The sequence below is a fragment of the Camellia sinensis genome, chromosome 11, assembly GCF_055761805.1.
Source record: "Camellia sinensis isolate YWXY chromosome 11, ASM5576180v1, whole genome shotgun sequence".
In the NCBI taxonomy this organism is placed as follows: Eukaryota; Viridiplantae; Streptophyta; class Magnoliopsida; order Ericales; family Theaceae; genus Camellia; species Camellia sinensis.
Window position 1 is genome coordinate 87,574,510 of NC_138971.1, and position 23,711 is coordinate 87,598,220.

Sequence of the window (23,711 nt, forward strand, 5' to 3'; positions counted from 1 at the left end):
TGTTTGGGATGGTTTGGGGTCATCAGAGATTTGTCAGAATATTCAACTTCACCGAAAAGTCGTCGGAGTATCGTCAAAGTGTTCTGAATGTTATTAGAAGTCGTTGGAATGTCAAGAACATTCGTTGGACGTCAAGAATATCTTCGGAGACTCATCGTAATGTCTTGAATATTGCCAAAAAAAAGAATAAATAGAGAAATTAGAACGAAAAAACATAGCAAAATATGTTAAATATTAAGAAACTGAAAGGAAAAAAAAAACATAATAACAACAAATAACAACAATGAGAAGAAGAAAAAAAACATATGTTATTTCTCAATTTTTGTAGGGTTTAAGTAAATAATCTCCAATATTAATTAAATTGAAAAACAAGTTTTGAAATTGTAAAATGTTACAGTTTCAAAGTATAATCCTATTAAACATTTATCCTTATTAATCAAACTGAAAAAATATGTTATGAAATTGTAAAATTTTACGATTTTAAACCATGATTCATTTTAGCACCAAAACAATTGAAATTGTAAAAATTTTCAATTTTCATCGCCTGCAACTAAAATTTGAAAATAACATGTTCAAAATTTGAAAATTTTCTCCATTAAAACATTAAAAGAGAAGCGTGTAGTAGAATAAAGGTTTAAAAAAAAATTAAAAAGAAGAAGAAGAAGAAGAAGATCGAAGGAGATAGACAAATATAGAGAGACGATTATACTCTGGCAATTATTTTTTATTTAGATTTAGTAGATATGATGTAGATTTACTTAGAACTATGATTCTTCGTTGGAAACTCATCTCCTTTGCTGTCAGTGAGGGTGAAGTCGGTGGTCGGTGATTGCTAATGAATCCTAATTGATGGTGGTTGCCGATCGTCGATAACTATATATCAACAAGAGAGAGAGAAGAAAGTAGGTGTGATCGTTGATTGTCAGAAATCTAAAAAAAAAAAAAAAAGAGATAAAAAAGAACGAAAGTACAAAAAAAAGAAAAGAAAAACACGCATAGAGTTTTTTAATATAAACAAAAGTTTGTTAACTTTTTTTTTTTTTTTTTTTAGTTCTAAACCACCGGGATCCCGAAGTCCACAAGAACCCGACTAATCCAGTTCGAGCCGGGTAAGACCACAAGGGTGGCAAAGCTCTCCCAACAAGTTTTTAACATAACTGCGTTCTCAAGTCTCAAATCCGAGATTTAGTTAAGTTAGTATAGCCCCTTACCAACTAAGCTACGTGCTTGTTGGTAAAATTTTGTTAACTAAATACATTACACCTCTTTCAAAAAAAAAAAATTGTGGATAATATGTCTTTGGGTTATGTTTAAATAGTGCTCGCCCAATGGGCCCGCCCACTTGGACCCTTTCCTCGCACAGACACCTATTCGTTTTAGGGTTTGATTCCGTCCCTTGGAATCTGATGTCAGGTTGGCTTAAAATCTAAAAGCGATAAAAGGGCTTACCTATAAAACCCGAGAGCGGGAGAGAGAGATTCAGCGTATTCTGTTTTGTTGGGGAGGACAGAAGAGAAAGCAATCTTTGTCCCCTCCCCAACACACACATATATAGATTGACTTAACAAATATGCCGACACTAACGAAGCTATATACAATGCGAGAAGCTTCCCAACACAACACCAAGGACGATTGCTGGGTCGTCATCGATGGCAAGGTATGTTACTCGTTCAATTCGTTTCATTCTGATTCGAGCTTGTTCACATATGATGTGTATGCTATGAAATCTACAATTGAAATAATTGAGAGATCTAAAAAATAAGTAAAAAAAAAAAAAGAAAAGAAAATGAAAATGAAAAAATTCTGGTTGTAGACTTTTTTTTATATAATAGGTATAGATGTGTGTGTATGGTTTTGTGTTGTATGATTTTTCATTAGTTGATTTTGTATTTTTTGATGTGTTAGTATGTGTTGAATGTTGAAATCTTGTAGTTTGAATTCTGTGTTATTTATTGACATAATTGGGTGCAGGTCCGGCCTGACCCGGCCGGCCTTCAGCTTTTTGGGCCCTAAATGAATCCCTCAGCCTCTCCATTTTTAGATACCGCTAGAAAAATATAGGGAAAATTAGTCTAAGGTTCCTCTCCCATTTATAGTAATGGAAGAGATCCACAATAATATTTTATAATGTCTAAGGTCCTTAAACCCCACACAGAGAAATTTGACTTCTCTCTCTACCAACTTCTCCATTACCGAATCTTGCTCTATCTCTCTCGTCTCTCGGGCAAAACCTCCTTGATGAACAAGATCGGAAATTTTGATGCAACTTGAATATTGATTAAGGTCCAGCAGTGTAAGGCGGCCGCTCTCGACGACATCGGCAGCAGCGAGGGTGGTGAAGAAGGCGAAGTGGCAGCGCCGGTTAATCGGAGGAAATTGTCATTTTGGTCGGTGTTCAGGACGCAGAAGAGCAAGGAATGCAAAGAAGAGAGAGAAGACGGAAAATCGAAGATCGAGATCGAGGCGGAGGAGAATTACGCACACCAGGTGATGATGATGAGATCGAGATCTGTATGCGTTTCGATAGCGTCAGATTCCAGCACCGGAAACATGTGATCGTCGTCAGTGAAAAGCAGGGGATTGTATTTTCCTAGCCCAATCAAGTTTTTCCAGCAATCGAAGACGTCGAAAGTCGTTCAGGAACGGTCTCCTTTGTATAGAAGTTGATAAATTTTTGAATTGATGATCAAGAACTCCACAACTTCACTACTAGATCAAATTTTCTGAGGATGGAGAGAGATTTTGCTCTAAAGAAAGATTTGGAGAGGAATCAATTTCATATGGAGTGAACTTTGTGTTCAGCTGTTCAAGGAGAGAGAGAGAGAGGGAATTTCTCTGGAGAGAGGGAAGGCCTTAATTTCTCTGGAGAGTGGAAAGGTTAGGGGAAGGTCAGAGAAATTTTCAAAATTTCTCTAAAAAATCCAGAGAAATTCTAACCAGAGAATTTCTCTGAACCAACCCAGAGAAAATTCAGTCCAAACCAGAGAATTTCTCTAGACCAACCCAGGGAAAATTCAGTCCAAACTAGAGAATTGAAAATGTCAATCATGGAAGTCCTAGTAGACTTGAAAATGTCAGCAATTGCCATGAAGTGTATGGGCTTTACAAGTGGAAAAGGTAGACAGGAATGGCAATATATCAGACAACTCCATTGTGGAATCTATATTAGGTGTGGATATATCCCCAGATGATGTTGTAGGAGTCTTAGGTCAAAAATAATTCTGGAAAGCAAGAAGAGCTATTGTCCAGTAAGCATCTCTGATTGATCATTACTATGTTCATTTGCTATGGATTAACTATATTGAAATGAAGGAATCATGCATACTATGTGAAGCACAGTGCATTTTTATACCTAAATTTAAATTTAAAGGTTTATAATTGTTTACATGTGCATATCAAGGTGTAGTTTTTTTTACACAATTTTCTCTAAAGTAAAGCACTAGTCCTCATTGTTGTCCAGAGAAATTTGGCATTTTCTCTGTGAATTTTCTCTGAAAAATTCTTTGGGAGGTCCAGAGAAATAGAGAAACCTCCCAGAGAAATTCTAGTTCTCTGGAGAGAAATTTTTTCAGAGGTCCAGAGAAATTTTGGGGAGAAATTTTGGGAAGAAATTTCTCTGGATGAAATTTCTCTGGAAAGAAATTTCTCTGAGAAGTCTAGAGAAATTCTTTGAATGAAATTTCTCTGGATCAAATTGAGGGACCTTAGACATTATAAAAATATTTGGTGTCCTTTATGCTATAAAATCTTAATATCAGGGACTTTAAAAAAAAAATCCTCAAAAATATAATATTAGCTTAAAAAATAAATTTAGGCCTCGTTTGGGAACAAACTTTTTTAGTAACTTTTTGGCTAAAATGTGATGTCAAAAAAATTAGTATGTTTGGGATGATTTTTTGGCTTTTTACGAAAAGATGTGCAAAAAGTAGAGAGAAGGAAATTTTTGACTTTTTGGTATTGGTTGTTTGCTTTTTGGTTTTTTTAGTAACTTTTTGACTTTTTGTACTAAAAGGGACACTTGCCAAACGAGGCCTTAGTATAAAAGAAAAGAGATAAAATCTTGTTGCTTTATATTTCAACAGTTTACAATAATAATAACAAATAAATAAAATAATAATAGTGTAATATAAAAAATTAAACCAGCTATGCCAGGCTACACCAGAGTATCGTTTAAACATTACTGTTAATGCATCAATATTTTTGGGCTATCCATCAATAAAACCAGTTTTGTTTTGGATTTTGTAGCAAGTGATAGTAAGTTAAATTCAAAATAGTAAGGGGTCCACTAATAAAAACAATTTTGTTTTAGGGTTCGTTGTTTAGAGCTGGACTTAAGTGGATTTTGGTAAGTTAAAATCAAAATAATTGGGGGTCACCATTTAATTTCGACCCAACAAAAAGAATTGTGTTCAATTTGAGTATAAGGCCTCATTCGGGAACATGCTATTTTAATAACTTTTTTGGCTAAAATGCATAGTTGACAAATGAGGCCTATTATTTCTAGATGGGGGGCCTTATTTTTAGCCCAAATCTAGGGTGCAAAGCAACCGCATTATTGGCTTGCCCCTAGGGCCAAATTTTGGTTGGGTGTCATTCTTCATGTTTGGTTCTCTCTGTCTTACTCTTCTTCCTTTATGGGTTTAATTATTATTTTCTATTTATACCTGTTTTAGCTACTTAGTTAATGTATGTGTTTGTCTTTAAGTTTGTAATTTGCCTCTTTGTTGAGGGCTGGGAAATGGGTAACTTTTAGTATTCTTTGTTTGATTAAGGTAAATAGAGCTGAATGTTAAATAATTAGTGGAAGTTATTAGTTGGTATGTAAGGGCTTGTTGGGTTATTTGGCATAGGCTCATAAAATGTCACTACCCCATTCCGTCCCAAATAGGATATCATTGTGACTGGCTAGTAGTGCTTGACTACCGAAGGCCTAACATGATAAGACAAAGCTGGATTAACAATACTTAGGGCTTATGAGAAATCATTTGTTCATTAATTACCAGGAGTCCATTAAGAGCATGTGCGTGAGTCATACGAAAACAAACATACATCCTTCTTTTGTTGATATCTTACATTACTACAAAGTCCAAACAACAAAAAGAAACGAAAAGTACATCATCCATGACACACGCTTATAAAACAAAACTTAAGTACAAATCTATATTCTTGATGTTACAAACAACTTCCAAAAGTGCAAAAACAAAAACAAAAACAAAAGAGAAGACTTTTAAGTCAACTTCTTATCAGAACCATGATCTTCTTCATCACCTACATAAATATAGGGGAGAGGGGTGAGCCATTACCCACTGAATAGTAATATAGTTAAGTAGTAAATGAATGAACACCGATAATCTTCAATAAAAGCAAGCATGGAATCATAGTTTGAACATAGCATAATTTGATCATGATAATAACAAGTTTAACTTGCAAGCATTTACATAGCGATGAACATTATAAGGAGTTCGACAACATCAAGACCCACACAAAGATAGCAAGAGGAGTTCAGTTAGCAAGAAGTTATTGGCATGATTTTCCAATAACAAAAACATATTCCAAGGTGTCATCTTAATACATGATACAAGAATATGTGATGTTTATTCATAGCGAAACAATACCTTAACTTTCATAAATATAGCATAGGTTTGCATTTGAACATAACTTATTAAATGTAACTTTATTACACTACTACTCACAAATGACTCCTTTGAACAAAAGAGTAAGCACTTCCAAAGCTTAACCTACAAAGAGCAAGAACAAGACATTGAAATACCTAACTTTACTTGTATGAACATTACAAACCAAGTGCTTAAACTTAACTTAGGCCTTGCGTGGTAGCTTTCAATTAGCTAAAAAACCAAAAAATCATTATAAGTTGTCATATCACTTTCTATTTTTCTGCACATTTTTTCGTAAAAGACCAAAAAGTTACTAAAATAACATGTTTCCAAATGAGGCTTTAGTGTTCTTCTAACCTTCTTTCAAGTGTTAAGTGCTATTCTAGGCTTAATTCAATTCTCAAACAAGTGTAAAATGAGTGTCAAATGCAAGCATGGGAGTGCACTAAGTGTTAGCAATAAGAACATGATTTTGCCTTGGAACAGGGATGCTGCACGTGCAGGCTCGTGTGCAGCCAGCTGCAGAATGATTTTTGGGTTCAGAAAATTGGGCCGCACATGCAAAGTTGGCTGGTTGATGTAGTTAGAACTAGTATGGTTGTTATGTTTAGCACCATAAGAGTTAGTTAGAATTAGTTGGGTCTGTTATCCTATAAATAGGTGGTTAGACTTCTCTAGTATTTAGTTTTAAGATATTTTGATATTGAATATTTTTAGAGTTTGAGAGCTCTTGTAACTATTTTGAGATTTTTTCTCTAATGAAATCTCATTCTTGATTGGCTCCATCATTTTGGTATCAGAGCTCTAGGATTGGTCCTTTGTTCCTATTCTAGATTGCAAGAAGGATTTCAAGAACCCTGTTCAATTGCAAGAACCAAATTCGTTGATTGAAAATCTGAAACCCTAGTTTAGCCCTAATTCTGGCTACCAAACCCAGAATTCTTTTCAATTCCCTTATGAAATTTGGAGATTACAGTTGAGTTATAGCAATTGGAGGATCATTAGGAACCTTCAATTGAAGTGTTTCTCTTTTGTGAATTGATTGTAGCCTTTGCATAGTGTCTTGTTCTTGGTTGAAGTCGTAGATCTTGTTCTTGATCGAAGTTGCAGATCAAGCTTCCATCTGGACCTTGACTTGCGACTGAAGTTCCTCGTTGCTCTTGTGTTCGTAGGTCGTCTTTGCAGGTCGAATCTCAACCTTGATTTGGCCCTGCGATTTGATTTCGCATATTGAAATCAGACCTGTGTTTGATCTTGTTCATCGAAATCAGACGTGGGTGGGACTTGCGGTTCCAGTTCATGGCTTGTTCGACCATCGCGACTTAGTCCGGGCTTGAAACTCAGGCTTGCGACTTGTTGATTTCTTTGTAACTCTGGGTGTGACTCTTCTACACAAACCAGATTCTTAGAAGTGCAATTTCCTTCTGATTTGTGAAGACTTGAACAAATTTTTGCATTGCTGTCGCTTCGGCTTGATTTGGGTAAACTGTTCCAACCTTTATTTGTTCCTTGGAACTATTCTGAATTGATATTGTGACCTGAATTGATGCTGTGAGACACACAATTTCTGGTTTTGATTTTTAGTTCTTCACATTGGGTTGCAATCTTGGTTCTTGGACCATTGAATCTTGATTACCTGAATCTTGTTCTAGAATCTTGTTCTTGTTTTCAGGTTTGGCTTATATATGGGTTGAATTTTGTTGATCTTTATACCTTGCATATTGCATTGCTTGTATATGGCTCAACAAGATCGAGGTTATTGAGGTGGCGGTGGTAGAGCTTATGTTCCGACTTTGGGTGAAGAAATCGAGATGAATCCCTCAATTGAAAGGAACATTGGAAACCAAAATCAACAAAATGAGATTAAAGAGTTGAGTTCACAAATGACTACCTTGGTTGGAAAGGTGCAACACTTACAACTTCATCCCAAAGGTAGTAATGGTTCCAAGGATCATCAACTTGATGATTTCTTTGATGCTCTGCGTAGGTGTAGAGCATTTTCACACGAGTTACATTCTGAGTGGAATGACACCGTCACGGATTTGTTGTTTCTCGAATTCTGTGGAAGCTACAATCCAAATGTGTTCGAGGAATGCTTGAAGACAATTGAGAGTAACTTGGAGTGTAATGATGTGCCAGAAGTAAAGAAGGTGAAATTAGTCTGTTAAAGCCTCAAAGGTTGTGCCTCCAATTGGTGGAAACAATTACAAATTGGTAGGCAAAGAAAAGGCCAAGAAAAGGTTAGAGAGTGGAGGAAGATGAGGAAGAAGCTCAATGAGCACTTCTTGCCTTCTACTCACATGCCACCTTTGCTGGTTAGGAAGCACCAAAAGAAGGGCATTTCAAATTTCAGACATCAATACCAAAGAGACTTGGCAATCGGACAACCATCCTATGACTATGTACAAGTTGGTTACTCAACTAGTGTGGGAATGAAAGAGATTTTTGATGATAGATATCATAAGATGCTCTTTAGTGATGAGGTGGTTCAACCAAGTTAGGATGAAGAAGTGGAAGAAAGTAGTGATCATGGGCAAGATTATGATCTGGATGTTCCTATCTTTGATGTTAGAGCTTCTATCTTTAGTGGAGAAGATTATGATCAAACACAAGGTTGTGATCAAGATGTTCCTATCTTTGATGCGGAACGAGGATATGATGAAAATGCTTCCATCTTTGATGAACAAATGAGTGGGCGTTCAATTATGATGAAGTTAATGTTCATGACTATGAAAAGAAAGTTGATGTTTGTGCATATGGAGGAGCTCCAATCTTTGACAACTATGGTGATGAGGATATCCTTGTAGAGAGCAGAGGTGTACTTGAAGATGAAGAAAGTTTTGTAGATGGAGCAAGTTTTGCTCTCACATTGTTTCCCATGAAAGAAGTGGTTGCAATCCCACGTTCTATTCCTTTTCTAGATTCCAAGAAAATTATGGTGGAGTCATGACATTGAAGTTTCATGGGTGTTGAATGATTTTTGCTTTCGAGAAATGCCTCTTATGCAATCTTTTTGTTCCACTTTGTGTTGACTTGGTACCCGACGTGGCTTCGTGGAGGAAGGATGCGTTTATTTTGGAGGCTTTTCCCAATATAAGCCTTTTTTACATTGTATTTCCAAAACTAGGCCAACTTCTGACGGAATTCCAAAACTAAGCTAAAGCGCCATTACTATTCGCGCTTTTACTGTTAGGAGCGCAAAAGTAGATGAACAGCAAAATCGCTATTACAAATAGCGACTTTGATTAAGAAGTCACTGTTACGAATAGCGCTTCTAGGGTTAATTTTTTTCCCAAGGAAAACGCTGTTAAGAACAGCGCTTTTTACACAAAATTTTTTTGCGAAAAAAACGCTATTGCTAATAGCGCTTTCACTGTACATATAATTTGTTTTTTTTTTTTTTTTATAAAACGTTATTTGAAATAACGTTTTTACTATTGAGACATTCACCAAAACCAACCCACCTCTGACACACGCACACACCCACACACACCCAACCCACACTAAGCATTGCTTTTAATATAATTTTTATATATAATAATAAATTATATAATTTTTATAATTTTCGTAAATATAAATCATTTTTAGGTTATGGATGGTTTGATTTATAAAACGTATGTAAGGGTAAAAAATTTTGTAATCAAAAATAATTTTTACAATTTTTATAATAAAAAATAATTTATAAATTACCAAAAATAATTTATAATACGTATGTATTATAAAATTTTTTTATAATAATTTATAATATATATGTATTTACTTTAAATAAATTATATATAATCCGTATGTATTATATATATAATTTTTATATATTTACTTTAAATAAATTATTTTTGATACGTACGTATTATATATATACTTTAAATAAATTATTAATAAATATATAATAATTATTTTATAAAATAAATTATTAATAAAATTTTATAACACATATGTATTATAAAATTTTTTATAATAATTTATAATACGTATGTATTATTTAAATCTTTACATTTTTTATTTAAAACTTTTTACAGTAAACCCATCTTCACATTTTATAATACGTATGTATTATTCAAAAATAATTTATAAAAATTTATAATTAATACGTATGTAAATAATTTAATACGTATCTTCACATTTACATTTACAGTAAACCCATCTTCACATTTACATACGTATGGTTTAAGGGTAAAATTTTTGATAAATATATAAATTATTTACTTTAAATAAATTATTAATAAATATATAATAAATTATTTTATCATTTATCAAAAATTTTATCCTTAAACCATACGTATGTAAATGTGAAGATGGGTTTACTGTAAATGTAAATGTGAAGATACGTATTAAATTATTTACATACGTATTAATTATAAATTTTTATAAATTATTTTTGAATAATACATACGTATTTTAAAATGTGAAGATGGGTTTACTGTAAAAAATTTTAAATAAAAAATGTCAAGATTTAAATAATACATACGTATTATAAATTATTATAAAATTTTTTATAATACATACGTATTATAAATTATTTTTGGTAATTTATAAATTATTTTTGATTATAAAAATTGCAAAAATTATTTTTGATTATAAAATTTTTTACCCTTATATACGTGTTATAAATCAAACCATCCATAACCTAAAAATGATTTATATTTACGAAAATTATAAAAATTATATAATTTATTATTATATATAAAAAAAATTTTACCCTTATATACGTGTTATAAATCAAACCATCCATAACCTAAAAATGATTTATATTTACGAAAATTATAAAAATTATATAATTTATTATTATCCATAACCTAAAAATGATTTATATTTACGAAAATTATAAAAATTATATAATTTATTATTATATATAAAAATTATATTAAAAGCAATGCTTAGTGTGGGTTGGGTGTGTGTGGGTGTGTGCGTGTGTCAGAGGTGGGTTGGTTTTGGTGAATGTCTCAACAGTAAAAACGTTATTTGAAATAACGTTTTCTAAAAAAAAAAAAAAACAAATTATATGTACAGTGAAAGCGCTATTAGCAATAGCGTTTTTTTCGCAAAAAAATTTTGTGTAAAAAGTGCTGTTCTTAACAGCGTTTTCCTTGGGAAAAAAATTAACCCTAGAAGCGCTATTCGTAATTCTTAATCAAAGTCGCTATTTGTAATAGCGATTTTGCTGTTCATCTACTTTTGCGCTCCTAACAGTAAAAGCGCGAATAGTAATGGCGCTTTAGCTTAGTTTTGGAATTCCATCAGAAGTTGGCCTAGTTTTGGAAATACAATGTAAAAAAGGCTTATATTGGGAAAAGCCTCTTTATTTTGGGCCCATGCGGGAAGCGTTATTTTGATGACATCTTGTTTCCAAAATGGCATGCTACATGGGTGGCCTATTCACACCTCAACATGGCTTCGGTTGCTGTCCATAAACAAGAAATCGTTTTGATGGAAGCGTTTTTGTGAGGGTGATCTTGAATACGGACTTACAACTACTTAATCTTATTCACCATTGCATGTCCATCATGTTTACATAAGATGATATTTGTCTTACGTATGTCCTTTACCGTTCTCATGCCATCTGGGTTACGGAAGTGCTTTGATAGTGTGATGCTCATTTGATGGAATATTTTGATTCTTATAACTCTCCAGAGGAGACTTTTTTGCAGCCAAGAAGAAATGATGGTGACAGAAAAGGAATTGGATAAAGAATTTTTATTGTATCTTCCTTATTTATTATTTGAGAGATTTTATTATTTAGTAATTAATTAAAAGGCTTTTTTAATTTAATTAGGAAGTCTTATTTTATTAGTAAGTTTGTTAATTTGAAAACTATTATAATTTAGGGTTTTTGCTGCCTATAAATAGGCCTTCATGCAGGAGGTTTTGGACAGCTTTGAATGAATAAGAAATATTGAGAGTTTATTTTGAGTATTTTATGGTTTTTCTTATTTTTCTAGTGTGTTTTTTTTTTTTTTTTTTTTGATCTTGATCTTGTTTTGTCCTAGCCATCCTACATCATTGACCTTGCTGAAGCAATTCTTTTAAGCTCACCAAGAATCTAACATTTTTCCTATACTATTTGCATTTCTTGACACCTTTTTACTTTGGACCATCCATGTGTTGTATTTTTTTTTTTTTTTTTGGGGTGAATAAGTTAGAAATAAAAAGGAGGAAAAATACAAGGTTACAATGGGTATACCCCAGGCCCTACAAGAAAGCAATACAAAGGCAAAACACCAACTAATACAGCAAAAGAACAAAGGCAAGCAGCCAAAACCAAAAGAAACTAGAAGCTAGAAAGCTATAAATCTATAAGCAAAACTAAGACGTAGGAACAATAGAAACAGAACAAGGAACTGGAATTGGGCAGAGGATGATAAGCTCTAAGGTGTGAACTGTTCATCGACCCCATCAATAATAGATGCGGATTATGAACAACTCCAAAATAAGAGCCTTTAACAATGATGCCAAACTGAATAATATGGCAGTCTTCTTTGGATCCCAACCACCAAAAAAACAGTCTAGCATAGGCTTCCTTCCACATACATACAGCAAAGGTGTAAACAAAAGGCACTGACCAACTGCAGCCATTGTTGGAATCAGTGTTTTAAAAGGCTCTAGGCGCACTGAGGCGATAAGGTCTCCTATAGCCTAAGCGCGAAGCGAGGCACGCGCCGAACCAGAGCGAGGCGCAAGTAGTAGAAGAAAAGCAAAATTATAAAATAGACAATTTTAACATAACAAATATATATAGAATTCCAAAAATCATAAAGCAAGCTTCGCCATTTCAAATAATTGATAAACATAACATTCAATCTCTTAAAAACTAGAAATATAATATCCTACAAAAGATATAAAGTATCACATTCACAACCACCAAAAACCTCAACTTTTAAGACCATCCACATGAAGTTCAAAACAGTGTTTTAAAAGGCTCTAGGTGCACCGAGGCGATAAGGTCTCTTATAGCCTAAGCGCGAGGCGCGCGCCTCACCAGAGCGAAGCTCAAATAGTAGAAGAAAAGCAAAATTATAAAATAGGCAAAATTTTTAACATAAAAAAAAAATATATATATATATATAATTTAAAAAATCATAGAAATTTTCGATAATCTCGAAACATAATATTCAATCTTCTAAAAATTAGAAATATAATATCCAACAAGAGATATAAAGCATAACACTCTTTTATCACTTTTTGCTCTCTTTTGACCACATTTGGTCATTTTATATTGAAGAGTTTTGAATCCCTATAGGCATGCCCACAAAAAAAGCACTTAATCGACAATTAGAGTAGAAAAATGGGTAAAGCCCATGAAGCCCACGCCTTGCGCCTCGAAAAAAAGCCCTCGCCTTAGCGCCTAAGTTGCGCCTTGCGTATTGCGCCTCGCCTCGACCTGTTCGAGGCGCAAGGCTGCGCCTCATTGCGCCTAAGCATGCTTTTTAAAACACTGGTTCAAAACAACTAAGCTTCTAGTTTGCAATTCTAAAAAGAAATAAAAAGCACTTAATCAACAGTTGGAGTAGAAAAATAGGTAAAGCCCATAAAGCCCATGCTTCGCGCCACAAAAAAAAAGCTACACAGCTCGTATGGGACGGCAAAGATTGTATCCTTGGCTCTAGAGTGCCCCATTACTCCTCATCTGGGATTTCTTTCTCTTGTGATCTTTTTTCATTTTACAAGCTTTAAATTCAATTTTAGGTAGCACCACAATGGGGGTGTTTGGTGGGGATTTTTTCACCCAAATTATAGATTTTAGCTTTTAAAAAGCTAAATTGGACTGTTTATTACAGATTATTCAAAACAACTTCAGCTTATAACAGCATTTTTTGTGTACAAAAATCTGATTATGAGAATCAGCTAACTAGCCATTTCTGATTCACCGCTTATGTGGTGAGTCTTGTACTTTACTTAAATACCCCTGCCCTTTCCAACAGCAGCAGCGGAGAACACTGCTGGTATCTCTCTCTCTCTCTCTCTGTCTTTGCTGGACTTGAAAGAAATTGTGGGTATGGGTCAAACAAGTAATCATTAAAATGTAGTCCATGCTTGTTTAATATGTATATCATTTTTATTATTCAAAAAAAATTATTATATTAATATGTTGTTGAAATGATCTCATAATCTAGTAATTAATAGCAAAAAATAAAGGTAAATTTAATTCACGGCTAATAGGGGTAAAAACGACATTTACGCATCAAAAAACTATTTCACAACCTATTTACCAAGCATTACTCAGCAACTTAAATCTATAATCTAACAATTGCATCAAACAGATTAACAACTTTTGATTAAAGTCGTAATCTATAATCTGTTAAGGTATAATATATAATCTGTTTTGCTAGCTGCACCAAATAGGGCTAATCACTCAAGTGACCATTCCCAGGATTATGGGATAGTTGGGGGATCCTTTATTCTGGATTCTTTGTTCTTAAATGTTTCTTGTTTTTATTTTTGTTTTGTTTTTTTGCTCTCTCTATCTCTCAATAGAAAATAGTTATTTTAAGACTATGAAACCAATTGGTTACCATAAATTTAGGCCTTTTTTTGTCTTTTGGAAATCTGTCTCGTTATGTTGGCTATAGTTGATATTTATATGCAGTAATTTGAAAGCTAGTTTGGTTTTATAGGAATTACGAAATCCTTCGTCTGTGACTATCTCCATTCATATCCCTTAGTGTCTTTTCATTTGGAGGATCATTTTATGGAAACTCAAACAGCTTTTAAATTGCAAGGGATATGGACTCATGCAAATTTTGCCAATACTAACGAAGCACACTAGCCTTTTTTTTAATATATATTTTTTTGTTTGGTATTTTGTTTTTTTTTTTTTACTGCTGCTGGTTTGTGCTTTATTTGGCTAGACTGATTGGCTGATTGAATCACCAAGTAGAATACGTGTAGATTTTGTAAATTCTTGTTTTTTGATTTTACTTATTTATTTATTTATTTTTTTTTTTTTTGGGGGGGGGGGGGGGGGGGGCATACAATAGGATGTCAGAGGGTTAGTAAATTAGATTACATGAAGGGGTTGCAGTCGCTTTATGACTCAAACCCGGAATGTCATGACCCCATCCCGTCCCTATGGGATAGTGAGGTGATTGGCCAGTAATCCTCGACTACCAAAGACATAACTCGTCAAATCAAAGAATGAACTAAAAATATATCGGGCTTAACAGCGGAAACATCCATTATTAATTCATTAAGTCCATTAGAGCAGTGCATAGGTAGATATGAAATAAAACACACAAGCTTCTTTTATTAACTTCTGAATAATTTACATCATATACATAGATTACAGGAGTACAACCATCACAACTATGAAATCCAAAGACTTACTAACTATTACAACTCAACATAATCTCTTCTTACAAAGATACAAAAGTCTCAAAAGATAAAACAATGCTTCAAAACATGATGTCTAAGGTTCCAAAGCATGAAATAATGATACTATATCCTTGGAAAATCATTTGTATGCAATAATTTCAAAGTTAGACCGACCAAAAACAAGATTAAGAACTCTCCAACCTAGTTTCTTTACAAACTTTTTCCTATTTTCTTCATTTCAATCTCTTCAAATCTTAGCCTAGATGATTTTCTAGCTAACTTATAACAACAATACAAGAAAGCCATTTGAATTTCCTACCTTTTGATGAATTTCTCCTAATTTTCCAAGCCTAAATTGTGAAGCTCCTTGATTTTCTGCCTTTTTCCCACTTTTCCTTCTTTTCTTCGCCAAGAACACAACTCTCAATTCTTCTCTATGGTTCTCCTCTCTTCTCATTCTTGCTCTTTTGTTTGATGCAAAAGGATTAATTTACTTTAGTGTTTCACTAATTACTCCATTAGCTTAATTGACCAAGCTTAGCCCTAATGAATCATGCTTAGTTCCTAATCTCTATTAGTCTAATTAATCTTACTTAGGCTTAGTTAATCTTGCTTAACTTTTGCTAGACTCGCTTAATTTTTAATAAGATACTCATTAGACTAAGATCATTAAGCTCCTCAATTAAGGTTTCCTTAAGCACCCAAGGCCCTGTTTGATTAGTTGGAGTGCTAATGATGGGATTAACAATCTCATGGGATTAATAATCTCATGGGATAATTATGTGTTGGATTGTTAATACCTACCCTCTTTTGGTATTAAATATACTACAATTTTGTAGGATTAAGAGTCCTATGATTACTAAGTTGGATGCTATTTGTGTGATCCAAACACAGGAATATGAAATTGATAGGATTAACAGTCGATTCCTATGTTGTTATCCTGGAAGCAAACAGGCCCTAAGTGTTCAATATTCACTTCAAAGTCTATCCCCTAAGTCTACAATGCTCACCAAATTTCCTAAGTTTTCCATCAAAATTCTAAGTCCTCTTCTAAGGTAGCACTTCACGTATGCAACACAAAGCAAAATAAGAGAATTCCTAAGATGAATGAGTGCATGAATGCAATGCATGGTTCAGGTGTTGTCGCCTGTAACCTTCTCACTATCCCAAGGAATAGCTGCATGGACCACTAGGCCAACTGTGCTGTCCTAAAAGTGCCAGTTAATCTGCTGGCTATGTTACATAGACTCAAGCATGAATATCGAGTGTCGGTATGTGTCCTGACATCTCTAAACTTAATGTTACAAGGATATGTGTTCGAAAGTTTCATGGATACATCTTGAATATTTTATTATATTTATATTGTATAATATTCTAACATAAGTTATTACTGTGTGGTATAATAGAACGAAATATAGGGGGCAAGGGGAATTTCTATTGTCCATTCATGTGAGAGGCCAATTTTATTTTATTTTTTTTAACATTAAATGTGAGCACCTTTTTCTTCAAGCATCACTAAAATTTAGATGATGCAAGTACTTATCAAAACATGAAGAAAGAAAAGAAGAAAAGAAAATACAAATAAACAACTTTACATTATCGCTTTGTAGTCATAACATAGAAGTGAGAGTGATTCCCAAATTCAACAGTTAGCCTCTAAATTTAATAATATGAGGAAGGCCTATGAGCTACCATGTAGGGATGTAAGAAAAACAGGCATAACTGAACCGATTGCTCACTGATCAAAATTTTAGCTTTTGGTCTGTTTTTCTTAACTTATTATTTGTTTTAGTTTTGAAAAGTTTTACACCGATACATGCTGAACTGACTGCAATATAATATTTAACGCTTCTATATTTTAATTATCTGGGCATCAGAATATAAGTAACGAATAATATACGTTTTGTAATAAAACTAGGAAGGTATTAATAGGACAACTTTCACTATTTTTCTTCATTTATTTTAATGTGAGATTTTACAAATTTTTGTAATATCCTTTAAATTCTCATGAGAATTCTTCCTCTATAATAAATGAATAATACTATATGTACTAATTGGTGTACTAACTAATGTACCAATTGATGATGTGGCATAATTTAAGAAGTTTTTGAAATTTATAATGTGATTAATGAGTGGGGTCAATAATAATGTCATAACTAGTGTTAGTACACTAATTAGTATACTAATTGGTGCATGTAGCACCACCGATAATAAATCGATAAACTAAAAAAACTAAATGGTATCATGCAGACTGTTTGGGTTTCTAGACTAACAAAACCGAAAAGTTTGGTTCAGTGCTAAATTCTCTCTCAATCACGACCAAACCGAACCGCTTACACCCCCAACTATGTGTGTAAAAACTTCTTCTACACAGATACTGTGAGAAACACATTCCTTTTGAGGTTAGGAAACAATATCGAATTTTGAAGATGGAAACACCAAGATCTACGGCAGCAAAACTGAAGTTAGTATTTGCCTGGTCATGTTGTTAACCAGATGGCACTCCGATGATACAATCAGCAATAACTATCGGAAAACTTCAATAGCACAAATATTGAAAGCTATGACTCTTACTATTACAGTGTATGTACCACCCATGGGGTTTGACACTTAATGCAAGTGTATCTTGCCGCCTCTCTACGCTTCATTTTCCAATCAGGAATACATTTACCTAACAAGTATTCATCATCTAGGAATCGTCTCCTAATTGGGTTGAGATTGATCTCCTTAAAAGTCTCCGTCTTATCCAACTTTGGAGAGTTCTTTCCCTTTCGGGATTATTCAACCTAGGAGTCATACTGATGTAGGACAGTGCTGGATTTTGAAAACAGAAATTATTTGATGGCCTAAACAGTGAGTAATTTAGGTTTTTAAGGGTTAAATTGAAGGCTAATAGGTAGGGGATGGGATTAGGGTTGATTTGTAGATGATTGGAAGGGGTTTTTAGGTTGAAAAGTGTACTTCTAGAGAGCAGTGAATAGTAATCCAAGAATAGTAAATTGAAACAAAAAAGAAAAAGAAGATAGATTTAGGAATCACTCCTAGAATCCTTTAGGCATCACACCTAAGGTTTAATTGCATCACACAATCCATAAAGAAGTTTCAAAAGCTCTAAAAATTCTCTACATATTTACTCTCTTGAATTAGAAACATTACATGACTTTATATAGACCTTAGAGATTTCCTAAATCAACTAGGACCGAAAAAAGAAACTACTACAATATCTTTGACTTTTAAAATCTATTTAAGATCAAATAAGAAACATAAATAAAACCCAATTAAATAACTTGACCCACAAGACGATCCATGGGCAACCCCTACAGCCCATGCCAATAAATATGCAAATTACCAAAATATCCCCAACCTAAAATCCTAGAAAATATAAACTAATCATAAAATAAGACTAATAATACTAGAAACATGATTAAATGATCTTTTTTTTTTCTTTTTTTCTTTTTGTTAAATCATGTCAATTTTCAATTGTTGCCAGTTCTTTGAATTTACTTTTCTTTGAGCTTTTTATATTCTGCATCACATACTTTGACTGAAGATTGATCCATGTCAAATTCTTGGCGAGTTCTGTCATGCCACATGGCACCTCAGTTCGAGGTCATGCCACGTAGCCGAGGTCATGGACTCGTGGCCCAACTTAAAATTATGCCCCCACAACTACTATGTTACATGGGCTCAACGGTTCGGGGGAATACTTGTGTCGACATGACATGACATGGGGTGAGTTTTGTGTTGGGCATGGCCCTGTCATCCTAGACCATGGTTTTAAAATCCAGACCGAACTGGACTAGTCGGTTGAACCGGTTGGCCCGTCAATTAGACCTCGGACTTGAAGTTGGGTTTGTGCTAGAACCATTTCACTTAAAGAACCGGCCTATTTTTGTTGAATTCGTTCCAATTCGCAGTTTAACTGCTGAATAGTTAGACCCAGTCACAGTTTATCTAAACCAGTCCGGCCTATCTTGGGCATAAAAAACATATGCTGACATCTATGAAGCACGGACACGAACACGACGATTTTTTTTTATATATATATATTTTTATGTATTATGTAGATTCATATTACATTCACCCTAAATCAAAATTAACAAACACTAACATAGTAACATTAATTCAATAAATATAACCACTATATTTAAACAAATTAATAGATCATCCATTCAAAAAAAAGTCATAATAAATGATAACAAGAACTAAGACAAGAAGGGGAAAACATTCAACAATATTCTTCACAAAAGTACTGAATAAGAGAGGCAAAAGAACAAAGGAAAAAAAAAGAGCCCTGCCGTGTCCCCTACAAAAAAATCTTTAGATTAAAGGGACACGCCAGATAACGTGTCCCGAATGTCTCCCCGGCGTGTCCCTGTGTCGAACACCGCCACGACACTGATTTTGGATTGTCTATGCTTCATAGGCTGACATGAAGCTGCCAAGGTTTGACCTCGTTACTACGGTTCCAAATACAACCGCCAATGCCACTAAGTGTGAAAATTATTAGTTAAGTATTCATAATATTTAGCATTAAAAAATAATTACCAATATATGTATTTGATATATTCTTCTTTAAATATTTATGATATAATTATCATGCTACGGTTTGACCCGATGGTAGAACCAATGACGCATTTGCCCTATTTTTTTTTTCTAGTTCGCTCACCGGTCTGATTTTCAAAACAATGCAAAACTCAGCTTGGATCAAGGATGAGCTCTTGGTCACAAAAGGGAATTTAGGAGGGAGTAGATCTTGCTTCATATTTGTTAATTCATTTCTAGTTTACATGACTTCAACCAGATAAGCAACTATGAAAGCTATGCCTGTCAATCAAGTAGGTGATTTTGGATTAGCTCCTAGGATTTCGGATTTTACTCTCTTTGAAATAGTAGACTTTGATTTAAGCTTGGATTTGAAAGCTCTACCTTCTAATGAGGGGGGCGCAGACCTAGCTACGGCTGCGGAAGATAAGGCAAAATAGGGTCCAGCGGTCTTTCTAGCTTCTGGCCTACTCAATTGTGGCAGGAAGTATAAAAACTCCTTCCCTGCTATAGGCCTCTCGTTCACTGAACAACCCCCCTATTGCAACACTTAACTATTCTTCGAAGGGCAAACTCCACCTATTTTTGAGCTATTCAATTAGGCAATCCGAAAAAAAATTTCTTTCTCACACCCCTCTATCAGAAATGGAGGCTTGGCTCTGAAATGGCCCAATAGGAAAGATACAATGTTGGTTAGCCAACCACAACTAGATGGGAGAGTAAACCAACTTTGTCTTCCCCACGATCTTCCAAGATTTCTTAGGGTGGATGTTTTCGACACGAATCAAGGGCTGCAGAGCTAAACTGGTATGAAGTTGGGCTTCGGGCGTAGCAAACCAAAGAGGAAGGGCAAAGGCAAGGGTGGGCTAGTTAGAAGCACAGAGGAGGAGATAATCCCCTTCAGTGGTTGCATAGAAGTGGTTCTCATGTTGAAGGATGCATTGGACATAATAGCAAGTGCGTGTTTCCCGTATCAATTAAGGGAGTACTTGGCAACTCACTCGTGAGGCATGATATTCCAAAATTCCTCAAGTAATTGCTGCACTTCCTGAGAAAGAAAGTCGTCTTGGTATTGGATTTGCTCTTTTGTTAGCATGAACACTTGGCTTGGTTGAATGATCGGGAAATCATGATCGAAGTCCATCAATACTTGCTACCAGTTTCTGCTAGCGCTTTCGATTCCGTGATGAGGTGTGGTTTTGCTGAACTTGTCAAGCCCGTGGAGCAGCTTCACCTTCTCCTGCACATGCGCCCATTTGTGTTGGAGATAAGTTCCGCGACCTGATCCCGCTTTAACTTGGCCTATCGTGAAAGGAAGTCCCTGGTTGGCTCCTCGCGGAGTATAGCTCACATCCAAACATCTGATTGGGGAACGAGGCAACGCCCATCAAGCTCCGGCGGAAAGGGAAGGCTTGCCAAGCCGTATGCCCATGGGTGCATGCATTTCCTCAACTCATTCTAGCATAGCTAACCGAAGGAGAGGATATTCAGTTTCAAGTTAAAGGTCGAGGAAACCGAGACCAAGGGAAGCTAGGAAGGTGAGGAACGAGAAACCAAGTAGTAGGCATCGAAATCTGAGATGGACTACACCAATAGAGTTTCTCGACCGGGTTATTTACATGGAGAACCCCTAAACTATTAAGTAGTATCTCTTTGAATCCTTAAACTATAAAAGTGTATAAATAGACCCCCTAAACTATTGAAAAGTATTACTTTGTCCCTTAAACTATAAAAGCGTACAAATGGACCCCCCCTAAACTATAGAAGTGTACCAATTGGGCCTCCTACCAGAAGGGGTCAAAGTTCTATTAGGGGGCCCAATTGGTACACTTCTATAGTTTTGAGGGGGTCCATTTGTACGCTTTTATAGTTTAGGGGGGTAAAGTCATACTTCTCAATAATTTAGGGGGGTCCATTTGTATAATTTTATAGTTTAGAGGGCCAAAATAATACTTCTCAATAGTTTAGGAGTCTTCTTGTAAATAACCATTTCTTGACCTTAAAAGCATCTAATCTTTCTCGATTATGTCTTCCTCATAGCTTCAATGGAGTCTGAAGAATTTTTCGGTGGAGTGACAAATGCAAAGATTGCTACATACGTCTAAAAGTTTTCCGGACAAGAGAAGGCGGCGTGACACAGGTGTGGGTTGCGGCATTCTCAGTGACCAACTCTCTCTCTCTCTCTCTCTCTCTCTCTATTATTTTTAACAAAAGAAAAAAAAAATAAAACTTACTGATGTAATCCAAAATAAAGAAGAATAGGAAGAAACACAGCCAAACACAAGCATCATGGCTAACGTGGTTTATCCCAATTAGATGGCACACTAAGAAGCAAAATCATATGCTAAAGCCCCTGTCTAATCAACCCCAAACAATATTGAGAAGAGATCAACTGAAAGAGCCACTCCCGAAAGGGAAAACACAGAACAGGACAGAATAGCCCAAAAACTCAACAGAATCCAGTAGCCAGTGTCTAAAATAAGTGCTGAGAACCGTGAACAGGACAGAAAGATCACAACACCTACCCCAATTGCCCTGGCTTTACTCTTAAGCTACACACCCCTTCCATTGAATGAATAAAATCATTAATCAAGTAGTGTGAGGAAATTAATCATTAACCCAAAGCACAATGCGCACCTGAATCAGCTCTGCCACCTTGCTTCAGCAAGGTATGACTCCATTAAACACTAAGTCCTCATATCCTAGACACGTACCAAAATCTGACACCCGTACTAAATCTGTGTAACAGATTTTAGCCCATTGTTGACTTTGAATAAGGGAGTAAATAATAGATGAATAAATAAGAGAGAAATACTATTATGTTTATTATTTTCATCAGCTTTAGTTTATGATTCTTTATTGCTCATTTGGAATCCTGAAGCCTAATAGAATGAAAACATTCAAATTTCAGTAATGAGCACCGTCAGAATTAGAAGTTATCAGTGAAGGTTATTTGTAAGACATATATTGTTTTGTTTTCTTGATTCTTCAATGAGGGGACAAGAATGGAGGCATTGCATGCTGTGTACACACATGGGCTGTATTTTGAATTTCATGGTGGCATATAACCTTCATTTTTCTTCTCCCCTTGTTTCTCTTCTCTTTTTTATTTTATTTTTCCCCCTCTTTTCCAAATTCTTTTGTTTCAGATCCTTACATTTTGTGTCACCTGCAATTCCAGGTTTATGATGTGTCAACTTATTTGGATGAACACCCTGGTGGAGATGATGTTATGGTTGCTGCAACCGGTACTTATTTCTTATGCCTTGTGGATATTTGTTTACATAGTTAATGATCGAGTGCATCATGGAGTATGTGATTCAAAAAATATAATTCCTACAAACATATACATATATATAGATGCCTATGACACTACAACTCAGGCTCGTGTTTTTAAATGAAGGGAAAGATGCCACAGATGAGTTTGAAGATGCTGGGCATAGTAAAAGTGCAAGAGAGCTAATGGAAACCTTCTGCATTGGGGAGCTCGATCCAGCTTCACCCCCAGCTATTATTCCAGAACTTGAAATTCCCTCCAAGAAGAAGCAGCTCGAAGCCTTGACAAAGCAATACTGGACCGTTCCTGTTACTGTTGTTGGCGTCTCTGTGGTCTTCATTGCCACCTTGTACTGCTGGCATAGGAAGTGAAGGAATGTCTTGAAAACAGATAATAACTGTCAAAATATTTGAATGATCATAACTATAAACAATCATACCAGAGAACTTTTTAATGATTTGAATGGGCTATGGTTGGTGGTTGGTGGTTATTCTTACTGGTAAAAAATGGAGACTTTTTTGGGGTGAATAAAAATGAGACACTTGTTCTATTGTTTAATAAATAATGCCTTAGTGTATGCTACCTGTCTTCATGTTTAATATTGGAGTGTGATGGCACCAATGAGAGGCACTTAGACCTGAGAAATCTCAGTTCATTTCTTATGGAGGCATGAAGGTGATCTTGTCTTGCTGTCTACATATGTTGCAGTTTTTGTTGGTTGCTTGGTGGCACATCATTAAATTAAACAAAATAATAGATTGTGTTTGAATTTATAATTTGCGAAGAAAAAAAAAAGGAAAAAATAAAATTGAAGTGGATAACATTTTTTGTTTTGTTTTTACATATAATTTTTTTTCTTCTCTCATATCACAATCCTTAAGAGAAATAAAAATAAATAAAACCATCATTTATTTGACGAGGTTGACATGTTAGATAACCTATATATGCAATGGTTACAAAATTTTATA

At 34.7% G+C, this 23,711-nt stretch overlaps 1 protein-coding gene across 1 annotated transcript; it reads left to right on the forward strand.

Annotated features, from left to right (window-relative positions):
- Window positions 1–1,282: 1,282 nt before the first annotated feature.
- On the forward strand, window positions 1,283–23,305 carry LOC114289074 (cytochrome b5). Its single transcript, XM_028232702.2, has 3 exons — window positions 1,283–1,657; window positions 22,648–22,714; window positions 22,870–23,305. The coding sequence occupies exons 1-3, from the start codon at window positions 1,571–1,573 to the stop codon at window positions 23,112–23,114; spliced, it is 399 nt and encodes a 132-aa protein (XP_028088503.2). The 5' UTR covers window positions 1,283–1,570; the 3' UTR covers window positions 23,115–23,305.
- Window positions 23,306–23,711: the final 406 nt, after the last annotated feature.

Coding starts and splice junctions, on each gene's coding strand:
- LOC114289074 (XM_028232702.2), top strand. CDS start 1,571: ATGCCGACACTAACGAAGCTATATACAATGCGAGAAGCTTCCCAACAC. Junction 1,658..22,647: donor GGGTCGTCATCGATGGCAAG/GTATGTTACTCG, acceptor CTGCAATTCCAG/GTTTATGATGTGTCAACTTA. Junction 22,715..22,869: donor TGTTATGGTTGCTGCAACCG/GTACTTATTTCT, acceptor TTTTAAATGAAG/GGAAAGATGCCACAGATGAG.